The sequence below is a fragment of the Phaenicophaeus curvirostris genome, chromosome 20 (genome assembly GCF_032191515.1).
Source record: "Phaenicophaeus curvirostris isolate KB17595 chromosome 20, BPBGC_Pcur_1.0, whole genome shotgun sequence".
Lineage (NCBI taxonomy): Eukaryota > Metazoa > Chordata > Aves > Cuculiformes > Cuculidae > Phaenicophaeus > Phaenicophaeus curvirostris.
The window spans coordinates 8,135,866-8,148,216 of NC_091411.1; the positions used below are offsets into that span (position 1 = coordinate 8,135,866).

Here is a 12,351-nt window from a genome sequence, read left to right on the forward strand (position 1 = left end):
TGCTCTGCATCCATAGACTTCAGTGTAGCCTTTTCAATCCAATCTTGCGTTCATTTTATGCTTCCAAGTCTACCTTGACTTAATTTTTAATTACATATTGTCCTGCGTGTTGCCCAATAGGTAGGTTGGATTCAGCATAGTATAAAAGATCTCAAACTAGGATGTTGTTGTAAATCATTACACTGAGGTCTTGGGGCAGCTCTGAGACTGTAATCAAGGTAATGAGTACAGGTGCAGCATTTCCTTCAGCGGACTGATTTGAGTACGTGCAACAGGATTTTTAGCCAGGTATAATATTCTGTCGTGATCTGAGATGGCAAAAAAAAAATCCTTTAAGCCCTCAAAGTGGTAGGTTAGCAATGAATTAATCTGTTAAATCTGATTTTGCATTTGGAAACGTCTGAAAATTAAATAGAGCGGTAACATGGCCATCAGCTGCCAGTCTAAACAGCTAAATTGAATACTTCACAGATCAAACCTTCTCTGTCAGCCTTCTTTTGTTCTCCATATTGCTGCAATATATTGTTGGTTTTTTCCAAAGCTTTATCTGTGCAATCTTCAGAATCTCCCAGGGAAAAGTGAAAAATACATAGTAATAATAGCGAACATGTATTTCCAAGGAAGAAAAACTAATTAGGCTGATTTAATTAAAAATGATGGCACTGTAGGCAAACTGCTTGCTCATTTTTAACTACAGTAAAAGCGATCAGTTAAATTGAGGGAAGTGAACTGTGCTTGAGAAAGGTGTTCCTGATTATAGAAATGCAAGTTTTATTACAAAATGCACATGTAAGTGAACTGGGAAATGGAATGGGGAGTTCTTTTTTTTAATCAAAACATTTCATTATCTATAGTGGGAATCTTTAGGTAACAAAGCTCAGATCATCCTTACTCAGGGGAAATTGGAATGGTATAGCGCTTGTTCATGATTTGCAGCATTCTTAGAGCAATGGTAACAGAAATGCAATTTTCTTATATTATTAGCAACAGTCTCGCAAGTGAAAAAAACTTTTATTTTCTGCTTGTTTTTAAGTTAGCTGAAGAGAAAAGGAGAATGTCTTTCAGATAAACATTCAATGGAATTTATTATTTGTGTGTTGGCACATGCTTTACATTTGTCCAACCAAGATACATTCGGTAACAACATTTGTATCCTGTGTTTTGGCACGGGAGAGCTGTCCTTTCCCTGTTTCGGACTAACGTCACCTCCTTGAATTGTCTTCTACCCTAGTAATGGTCCTGGTGGTTTATTTACCTTTCTTTTCTTGGCAGGTTTTGGTTCTAGTAACACGGGTTCTGTGTTTGGGCAAGCAGCTAATACTGGAGGCACTGTCTTTGGCCAGGCAAGTATTTATTGCTTTTGTAGAAACCATGGGCTGTTAGGTACAGTGGAATTGTCCAGGGTTCCCTACCTATTGCAAGAATCAGATACAATTTGACATGCTCAGTAAGAAGTATCTCAGTTTGTACCCAAGATATTTGCTGTTGTAGTGGGCACCTAAGCATCATCTGCATGCATGTTTTCTAAGGGGAATGGGGAGACAGACATTTTATCGCATGCAAGATAAGGCAGAGCCATCTGCCTCTCTTCCATGCTAAGTGGGAAGTGGATGGTGTAGGACAAGTGTCTTAAACCTCACCTGCGGTACAGAGTAAAGACTTTGATTGCATTATGTGTTGGAAGGTAATTGCTTGATGGTTCCTCAGCCCCCTTGTACAGTCAAGGAAGGAATAGACCAGACAGAAAAATCGGCCTTGGGGAAATGTGCTACTTTGACTTCTTCTAAACCCTTCTTTTGTCCATTTTGTGTTCTAGCAGCCATCTTCTTCCAGTGGAGGCTTGTTTGGATCTGGCAGTGGCGGGAGAGGTTTCTTCAGTGGTCTGGGAGGAAAGCCAAGTCAGGATGCAGCCAGTAAGAACCCTTTCAGTTCCTCCAGTGGAGGATTTGGATCTGCAGCTTCCCAGAGTAAGTGAACAAATCAGCCCACATGATAGATGCTAAACCAGCCCTCCCACATGTTGCTTCTTGCCCAAACAACCAACCTAACAAAAGGAAGCATGAAAAGTAGTTAAGAATATATTAAAGCTGCTCCCAGGTTCATTTGTGCCAGGGTCTATAAAGGATTTAACTGTTAATGCAAGAATCAGTCACTGTCTATTAGTGTACAGTTGGATTTTTTTTTTATTGCCAGGGTCAAGTTAAAAACACTTAAGTCCTGAATTTTCTGGCCTAACGGGTCTTAGTAATATTCTAAAATTTGAGCAGAGATACCTATACGCTACTGTCTGCTGTTGCAGTTAGTTTGAAATACTAGCAGGCTCTCTCATGCCTTTTGTGTGCAGCTGTTGCAGAGCCACACTTGTTACATACATGTGTATGTCACACAAGTAACTCATAATGATTTCTTAACTGTGGCTTTTATTTAATTACTGCTCTGCTTCATTATTTGGTCACGTGGATTTGGCAGAGAGGGAAAGCAGAAGGTGTGGAGTGAATCAGGTAGAAAGCTTAAAGAAAGGGAAGCATTGGCTAAGTAATAAAAGTAAGGGAACAAAGGAAAACTGCAGAATGAGCTACAAGTGGCTAGAAGTAGCAGTTCAAGTCTTGGGAGAGCAAATCTCTTTCTTTTATTACATCTTTAATGCTCTATTTGGATTAATGGTTCAGGTCAGTTCTCTAACCTTGCTAATTTAGTCTTCCTTTAATGCAGCACTGGGTTTTGTGATGAAATAAAACAGATGGTTCAGCAGAGAGAAGTTTTGGTTATTCTCTGTCCTGCCATCAGACACTAAGAATCTGTGTAGCCATGTGAAAGACAAAAACTTGAGTCATATCTCAGTAAGGCTGGAAAAGTTTGTCTTCTACTTTAAGGTCCTGCCAGATAGTCATGTTAAGAAATACTGGCCATCGCCAGAATAGCTGAGAATCTTTGAGTTGTGATGGATTGTCATTTGTGTTGTCAAGAGATATGATTATAGCTGCTGTTATTTCTCACTTGAGAGATTGTCCATTAGAGACTGTGGTGTAGGATGCAAATAAGCAAATCATCCATCCCGGTGATTTAGTAGATTGCAGCAATAAAGGGTTTTTGATGGTCCATCAGATCCAGAATGGATCTTGGTGGAAACTACAGAGCCCTGGAGAACAGGGCAAAATTGGCTTCTCTCTGCAGAGTGCTGTTTTCGGTGTGGTGTTCATGTTGTGCTTTAGGGCTGGGGAAGTAAAAGAGGTTTCCCTTTCTTGTTATCCAGTTAATGAAGGGTAGCATAGAATGCTGTCTGAGCTTCATGAGTATTCTTTATCTCCCCAGATTCTTCTAGCTTATTTGGAAACAGCGGAGCAAAGACCTTTGGATTTGGCAGCTCAACTTTTGGAGAGCAGAAGCCTACAGGTACTTTCAGCTCTGGCGGTGGAAGCGTGGCATCACAAGGCTTTGGGTTCTCCAGTCCAAACAAAGCAGGTACTTTAACCCACCCACTACGAACGCCTACGTTTATCTGTGAGATATTTAGTAGGATTCTTCTACCATTTAATTGTCTACAGCCTGGATTCAGTGCATGTATAGGAATCGTCTCTGAACAATAAATAAATAACTAATGGCTTAGCGAATGGGACTTCAGCTGGTGAATTCAAGGCAGAGATGTACATTCCCTTGTGCAAAAAAGCATCTGGTAAACTACATTTTCAGGTGTTCATTCCAGAAATTCCCATTGCACTTAAAGAGCAGAGAACTATGTGAATTAGTTCTGGCCTTATGTACCATACAATGAAGAGTACAGAACATGGAAAGGAATAAATTTTTCCTATTTTAGATGTTTCCTTGGAATATTGTCTAACAAACTTCACTCTGGGTTCTGTAACCCTTTTTGTCCCCATTTCTTCATGTGAATGAATGCACAGGTGTCTACAGTGGGAAAGCTGCCTCGTAAAATTCATATCAGACATGCCTCGGGCTCTTCTCTCTTGGAATCAGTCTGACCTGTCGTCATCCCTTTATTCTGTAGTTGAGTTGTTCTCTGTTGATTGAGTTAATTAAATCAAGTATTGGAAATTTCACAAAATCCCTTTTTTATTATTTACTGTCATCTGCCCAAAGAGCCAGCTACAAAAGTAGAGGTGACTGCCATATGTTCGTTGGAACTGAATGGCAAAACGTTCATTTTATTAATTACCAGGCAAAAATGGAGACCATTCAAGCAGAGCAAAGCTTTTCTCCTTTATCCATAGACCATTCTTGCAGAGAACGCTGATGAGAATTGGTGTTCTGCTCCAAGTGTGTCTACTGAAGCTTCATCACTCAGGGAAATTGGGGAGGCTTGGTCATTCTTGAAGTTGTCTTGAGATAATGATGCTCAAGAGCCACCACTGGAGAAGCAGTACTTGAGAGGAAGTACTTGGCTTTGACAGGAGCTGTGCTTTTATGTTTGTGAAGTGGCTGAGAGCATAATGATGCTGCTGTTGAATCCAGCAGCCATTTGTAAGGTGTCTCTTGAGTATTTCATACTGCTTGAGGGTGGACCGAGTTTAACTCAGGCATGCTTCCCATCTGTTATTTTTGCTAGAGGAGGAGAGGGACATTGCAGAATGAAGTTCTTCTTTTATTCACTCGATGACTCTTTCCTTGCTTTTGATTGGTTTCAAAATTCTTCTTGAGATAGATTTTTCGAGATATTTCTGTAGAAGGCGCATCCACTTACAGAGTCCCTCAGATCCATCCCTCCTGTGGTTATACTGAAATGAATGATGCATCTTCTTCTCCCAGCTGCAGTGCTGGGGTTTACTTGATTTGAATCCCATTTGCCCTGGTTTCACTTTGCTTTCTCCACTATTTGTTAATATGTATTGCAAAAGAGAGAGTATGCTGAGCAAAGCTTCAGCCCCTGTGATAAATGCTGTAACTTCCTAGACACAGAGGTAACAAGATAGCTGATCTGTGTTTAAATAATTCAGACCTAGCATTTATTTTTTCCAGACCTTTTGTGTTTACAGCCAAACAGTATCCCATTAGCTTGACAGGGACTGGAATTTCACCCAGGACCCAGGGTATTAAAATGTGTGGCGATATCCCAGTGTTCATCCCTAGTCAAACAAAAGAGTAGGTGTCTTTCACGTTCCACAGTGTCAATTAGAGACAGGCCAATAATATCTGCAGATGAAGATTGAATAAAATAATCTGGGTAGAAGTCCATTCAGAGCTGCAGAAGGCAGCTGAGGCCTGAACAGAAATTGCCAAGAGCAGAGCTCAGTTCTTGATTGCCTGCAGGAGTTGTGCAGTTCCACTGTCCTGGCATTTAATCATTGCGTCTTGGTTTCCACCACTTAAACCAGGATTAGGTAATACGCTGCCTCCTGAATCTTTTTGCTTTTCTGGAGCACCTCAAAACCAAGCTTGATTCTCCAATTTTAAGAGCTGAGGGAGACTTGCCCATTGCATTGTGGAGGAGTTCTAGTTTAAGAACTTAGGTGCATCAAGTTCTGTCCTCAGGACACTTGTATATGTAGATTAGGAGCCAGGATAAAACACTGTGAGCAAAACACAGCAGTTGAATGTTCACAAAGCTGACCTGTGCAGGTGACTTCATTCTGCAGTGTTACGTGCACTTCCTTTGGATAGGACCTTGTTTAAATGGTGATGAGCAGAGCTTTGGTTTAGAGCTGATTGCGTATGTTAAGCTTTTTTTCTGATAACAAAAGCATCAGTCTATCCCCTGCTGTAGGTATTTTTACTGTAATTTTATTATTGTGCATGCTTCCTATATCATAACTTAAATACTGGTCTTTTTTTGTATAAAGCAAGTAGAGATTCCTTCACTGCGTGCAAGCATAAATGATATATTATCACCCTTTAGTACAGCTCTGGGGATTGAGCTGATCTTGCACTCGAATCACCCAGAATGTGATTTTCTTCTGATTAGTCTCTTAATTCAGTTGTAGTTTTTCATCCATGTCTTTTGTAACGACATTCCTGTCAGTTTGGAAGCTTTGTGGCAGTTAGTTTTATAAATAATGTTGTGTCCGTATAAGCTGAACAGTCCCATTATGGAGATTGTCTACTTGGAAATTTAGTTTTTCGTTTCTCTTTCTGCATTATCGTTTATGTGATGTTCTTGTCCCCTTTTTTTGCCTCTGTTTTGCTCAGGTGGCTTCGGTGCTGCTCCAGTGTTTGGCAGCCCTCCCACTTTCGGGGGATCCCCTGGGTTCGGAGGGGTGCCAGCATTCGGTTCAGCCCCAACCTTTTCAAGCCCTCTGGGCTCAACGGGAGGCAAAGTGTTCGGCGAGGGTACAGCAGCAGCCAGCGCTGGAGGATTTGGGTAAGACAACTAGGGGCCAGGGTTTGGGAAAGCAAGATTCTTGCATGACACAAACTGTAACGCAGATATAACTGAGCATAAATGTAAAGAATGTGCTCTGTGATTGTTTGTAAGTGCTGAGTGTCCTTGGTTGGTTGTGTGGCTGTTTGGTTGTTTTTCAAAAATAAGAAAAATATGCATAAACCAAACTTTTTAACCCCAGAGGGAAAGAGTATGTGTGATCCAATTTTAATGCTGAAATTGCCATGTTAAGTATTTAGCTTTAGAGATTGCGGTGGGGGGGAAGTGTGAGTCATCTTGCAGGAGTCTAAGGGAATGCAGGAGAATGTTCTGTGTGCACACTTAATAAGTTCAAATCTGGACCTACAAACCAGGCCTAGCAAAGAAAACAGTAAATATCATTATCTGTGACTCTGTCTAGCCACCTTACCTGCTTGTTGGATTTGGGCTAGAAATGCTAATGAGCATTCAGTTTGCACTTGTACTGCAGGATTTTGTCCTGAAGCTGGATGCACTCAGTGATAATGTTGGAAGCTTAAAGATAAGATGGAGTCTGCAGACTTAGGAAGGATAATTCAGTAGGAAGTTCTGAGAGTTTCTTCTCTTAGAAAGGTGCAGGCTCAGTCTAATAGTGTCCTAGCTGCCTGAGAAATTTGGGCTTGCTTTTAAAACCTTTAAAACTGTGCAGAATTCCCAGGCAGCTTTGAAACTCCAAATCGCACCGCAACATTTTGAGCGATAGTTTAATTCTGCACCATAATGTAGCATCTTTGCAAGACTTCCTTTCTGCCTTTCGGTGAAAAGTGAAACTTTGAAAATCCCAGTTCCAGAGAAGTTACTCGCCAGTCTGTTGTGTGGTATTAGCTCCAGGTTCCTGAGAACACCCTGCTAACCTAAATGTGAGTGGTTCATTGCCGCATCAGTTCTGAAAAATCTGCATCACTTGATAAATAACGTGGGTATCACTGTACTTCTTGAAAGTCTGCACTTCAGACTGCTTGTGAGCAAATATTGTTTTGCTTTCATAAACTAACCTCAAGTGCCCTCAATTCTGTTTTGTATAGGAGCTTTACAAAAGACCTGAAAATCTGGGCAAGATACGTTTGATTAAATTGTTACCAGGCAATGACTGTATCTCATGGCTTTTACTCATTTAAAAAAACCCTCTCTGTAGTTTAAGCTGTTTCTCTGCAGTTTAAGCTGTTTCTCTGCTCACACTGCTTAGCATTTTTCAGCAGGTGTGTTCTTGTAGTTGCAACTGAAAGAAGCAGTTTGAACCACAGATTTCCTTGTTGCTATTTTTGCCACCGCTTCATCTCACTGGGTAGACACGAATTGTGTTTGCTGGCATAATCCTGAGGAGATGGAGCACTGTACAAACCCCTTGTTCCCAAACACGTCACTTCATCTGGCCTCTTTTTTTAAAAGAGAACTACAAAACCTGTTCTGCCCTTGCTGAGAAAACCATATTTGTGGTTCTGAGCTGAAGTTGTCTGCAAGGTACATAGGTCAGGAGGCGAACCAGAGGCACAAGGGGTGGTTTGCAGGGCCAAAGACACGAAGTCACTGAACTATCTGTTATATCTAATACTGCATATCGAAGTCATGGGTACAGTTGGCAGCGTCTGGGGTAGGAGAGGTGATGTTGTCCTTTACCAGATGAATTGCTTGTCACACTGCTACAAGGGTTATCTTTTATCTGGAGAGATACGTTTTGATGTGGGGTTTGGTTTTTTTATTTTTTAAGTCTACTAGATCTGGGTGGATGGAGAGGTGGGTTAACGTGCTGTCAGTTCATATTTTAAGTCAGAAATGACAGGAGCGAGTGCGAGGCACAGCCTTGAAAGGCTGGCACACAATTTGACTTGGCCAATGTCTGCTCAGGGCTGGTGCTGGGCTAATACCAATAACATTGTGCACTTGCAGAGCTTTAGCAGAGCTTGTAATTTTAAAATATTGTGCCTGCATTTTGCCCAGTTTAAGTTGGAGAAACACTTGAAGCTCCTTTTTGAAGTACACCCCTTACATTCAGAATTGGCAGAAGTGTATGGGGGGAGCAGAGGACTGTGATGTGTTCCATGGTCTCTTTAGTGTTTTGTGCTGATAGCTCTACGGTGCCTGGTTGGATGGAGCAGGAGACCTATTTCCATATATATAAATGTATTTCTTATTTCAGTCCCCAAAAGCAATTAGGGAAGTAATCCAAAAGTGGCCACGAGAAGTGCCAGGTAGGTGCAGATCTTTAGGAAAGTCCTGGAACTGTGTGTGGTTAAAAATGGGCTGGGGAGATAAAGGAATTGAGAACTCAAAGGTTTATATGGGCAGTGGGTAAGTTACTGTCTGAAAGCTGGGAGTCTGGGTTCTGTGTCTGGGCTCCGTTTTGTGCTCAAACTTCCAGTGTAAGTGAGAACATGCTTGCAAACACAAATTTTCTCTTTTTACTGCAGGTTCGGTGGTACCAGTAACAATACAGCGTCATTTGGCACACTAGCAAATCAAAATACCCCAACATTTGGATCACTGTCACAACAGGGTACCAGTTTCGGCACACAAAACAGTGGATTCTCGGCTTTCGGGACAACTGGAGGAGGTAGGAGAAGCTAAAATATAATGACCCTAATGGGCCTCATGTCTCCAGTTTTCACTGGAACTCAGGTGTGACTCCAATTCCCTGTCAGAAACTGCTATAGGGAAGGCACCGTGGCCTGGAGAATCGAGCTGCAGGGTGAGGTGTAGCATCTTCTCAGACTTCAGCTCATAATTCCATCACTGATTTGCTGTGTGACATGGCAATGAATCAGTCATCTTCTGCACACCTCCTCAGATTACTGCTTTTCACTCCTTTTTGTGGAGTTGTTCCTTCTTAAAGGAAAATATTGAGAAATAACATGTAGCCACTGATCTAATTCAGTGAAGCTGCTGTGATTTACACAGGGCTGAGAACAGAGCCTTGAGAGAGGGTACGTTCACTGGTGGCCTGTTCGTCACCACTGCCTCACATTAGGCATGAACTCCATCTTCAGAAAGCAGCCCTCTCTTTTACAGAGAAGTGAATAAACCAGGCATAATGTGTGCTATTACTGCTAACGAACAGACCTAGCTGATTAGCAGTGAAAGCAAAACCCTCTTAGGAACCAAGGCAAGTCGCTTTTCTTCTAGATGGAGATTTGACTTTCATTGTTTGCCCAGCTCTCTCTCCCTAGCCTAAGGCAGGAAAGAAATGTTTTTCAGGCTGTGTGTGGGAGGGGACATTTACTACAAATCTTATGCATTTCTGTTACCTTTTAACAATTAATTCTCTTATCTTGCATTTGTTTCAGGGTTTGGTTTTGGATCATCTAACACGTAAGTACCATTTTATGACTAACTCTTTGTTAAAAATACAAATAGAACCAGAATAGAAGAGTTGAATGGTTTACAAGAGCGAGCTTTGAAAGTAGCAGTAACATACTAGTTCTGATTTTGTTTTTAGTGGCACTGCATAGAGCTCCCAGTCCAGGCTCTGAATATGTGCTTTCCAGTGATGTTGATCTTTGATATAAGAGGATTTTCAGTCAGATCATGCTCTTTCTCCACCTCTCGGGCACATGATGCGTGTGCTCAAGCTGTGTGTGTGAATCAAGTATCCACTCCATTTATCAGCTTGAAACAAGGAATGAAATAAATGTGTACTTTTCTGGCCGAACTGAGATGATGACTTAAAGGTGGGGCGAAGAGCTGAGGTCAACTGTCATCCACCCTGCTTCTGGCTTGCTGGATTACTTTCAGCAAGTTCCTTGAACTTAGTCAAGTAGAGTAAGCATGTGTCTCTCCAGATAAGCTCTAGAATAAGCATAATTCTATCTGGTTACTATGTGTTGATGCAGCTTCAGGTAAAAGATGCTGGAAATGCCAATGCGTTCCCATAATAAGCTTCTCACACTATGGAGGTGGGAAGTTTGTTTGAGAGATCTGCTGAATTAATACTAGCTGAGGGAAACTCTAGTCATCATTGCTGTGTTTTTGTTTTCATTCTTGCTCCACAGGTCTTCCTCTGGATTTAGTGGATGGAGAAGCTAAGAACATCCGGAGTGCTCTTGTAGAACTGTGCTGTAGCTGCTGTGTTCAGGAGTCACCTACACAATCAATATCCAAACAGCTTTTCTTTCAAATACAGTTCTCAGACTTTTTTTTTTAAGAAAAAGATTTTGCTTATTTTTATGCAACACTTGTTTTCGCCCCATATTAAACTATTTTATCTGTGTTTGGTTTTTTGTGTTGGAAGGGTTTATCTCCCTGGATGTAGAAGAAATGGATGTATGCTGTGGTTACCAACACCGTACCAGATCATCCCTTGCCTGGACAAGGGAGTAGCTCAGGTTGGCTGCTGATATAACCCAGCATGTTTTTCATTGAGGAGAATGACTGATTATCCTGGGCCCTGAAGAAGGGGGCTGAAGTTTGCCCTGCTAATTTTAAGTATAGGATGGGGCACATGCTTATCTCAGTGAAGTGCTAAAACTGAGTCATGTGTGAACAAGAGGCTTAGAGGAGAAATAGGAAATTATCTGAGAAGCAGCTGGCAGCGTGCAGAGCACGTTCCCATGGCAGTGGCATTCAGCAAAGAGGTGGGAAGTAAAAGCTTTCCTATTTTTACCTTTCTGTATATTTTACAGAACTCCAAGAATGGAAAAGAATGGAACTCAGGTTATAGGGAAAACTTTTGGCCCTTGACTGAGGAAGTGTGACCTCCATCCAGAGGCATTAGTGATTTTGCAGCTTATATGGCTTTGGCCGTTGGATTCTACTGTCAACTACATTTTTCCTAACATCTATGAAATTGTACTTTCTCCCTGTAGCTCTGAGCTTTAGTCAATAACATTTGTGAAATTCTCCTATGTTTCTACTTGAACATACTGAGTGAATGTTTTAAAGAGTGCCCTGAGGCATTCTGGGCAAACACTTTTTTCTATCTGATGCGTCTGACCTCCATGAAACCTCTAAATGATGTAATGGGGTTTTGTTGCTCTGTGAAAAAGTGCATTTGAAATAACAGCTGCTGTATTAGTTGAACACATGCAGACTGGATAGTTTTATTTTGTTGGTCCTATTAGGACATTCTGGGGTACTTCTGCTTTTCCTATTTTCAGCAGAAGCATTCTGATGTGTTTTTCTTTTGTTTCTTTTTTTTTTTTACCATGACAAGTGTCATTTTCTGTTTTGGTTGGTGAAGAGGCATGTGGTCTCTTTTTGGAATTGTAAATAGTTGATGACTGCTTGTTTCAAATGCAATGTTATAAACTAAAGACTTGTATCTATCAAGAGTTCCTGAAGAAATTGCCTTTTTTTTTTTTTAAGTCAACCTAAAAAGTTAGCATTCAACCTAACTCCTGTCCTAGTTGCGGAAAGCATCCTTCCTTTCAGCACCTGGGAACGATGTGAGGTAGGTTCCTTTTACAAAGAAAGATGACTGAGGAATGGGGAATATAGTGTAGAGGAGGGTGTATTTTTAAATGTCGAGAGGTTTTGCAAGGCTACAGGCTGTAAGACTTTTACAGATGCCCTGCATTTCTGAACTCCACATGTCATGTTAGTGACAGGGGTTTGCTCAAAACCTCCCTTTCCCCTAGCAGAAGAGAGAGGGAGTGCTAGTGATCCTGGGACCATAGCAGAGAAGGTTTCCTGAAATTTGCTGGTTTGGAGATAGGTTGAAGTGTCCCCTCCCAGTGTGTTCTCCTTGACTATCCAACATCTCTTAAAGTCTAGAGGTGATACTGCTGTTCTGCTTTCCTTCCTCTTTATAAATAGCAGCTGGCCCAAACCATTGACCTTAAATTCTTTGCGTTAATCTCCCCTCGCTGTGGCATGCGACACCTCCTAGCAAGGCCCTATCAGCTGTGCTCCCCCAGATAGCTAATAAACTTCTTGCTATGGAGAAGATTGGCTTGGTAAGAATGCGATGTTGGCATGCTGAGCCATTTAAAGTTTCTTTTTTGGAATGATGGGAGCAGTTGGGTGTTGTCCCTGCTGTGCTGCTTGGTACCTGTTTAACTCCTTTA

General features: G+C 41.5%; 1 protein-coding gene across 2 annotated transcripts in view; it reads left to right on the forward strand.

Moving 5' to 3' along the window:
* Window positions 1-11,616, forward strand: part of NUP214 (nucleoporin 214) — a 42,945-nt gene extending 31,329 nt beyond the window's left edge. Inside the window, exons 30-36 of one of the 2 annotated variants that reach the window (XM_069873174.1) lie at window positions 1,273-1,343; window positions 1,817-1,967; window positions 3,313-3,462; window positions 6,142-6,313; window positions 8,761-8,903; window positions 9,634-9,658; window positions 10,339-11,616. In XM_069873174.1, the coding sequence (XP_069729275.1) occupies window positions 1,273-1,343; window positions 1,817-1,967; window positions 3,313-3,462; window positions 6,142-6,313; window positions 8,761-8,903; window positions 9,634-9,658; window positions 10,339-10,372 (746 nt within the window). In that variant the 3' untranslated portion in view covers window positions 10,373-11,616. The remainder of the gene's footprint in view (window positions 1-1,272; window positions 1,344-1,816; window positions 1,968-3,312; window positions 3,463-6,141; window positions 6,314-8,760; window positions 8,904-9,633; window positions 9,659-10,338) is intronic. The other variant, XM_069873175.1, reaches the window with a different exon arrangement.
* The last annotated feature ends 735 nt before the right edge of the window (window positions 11,617-12,351 follow it).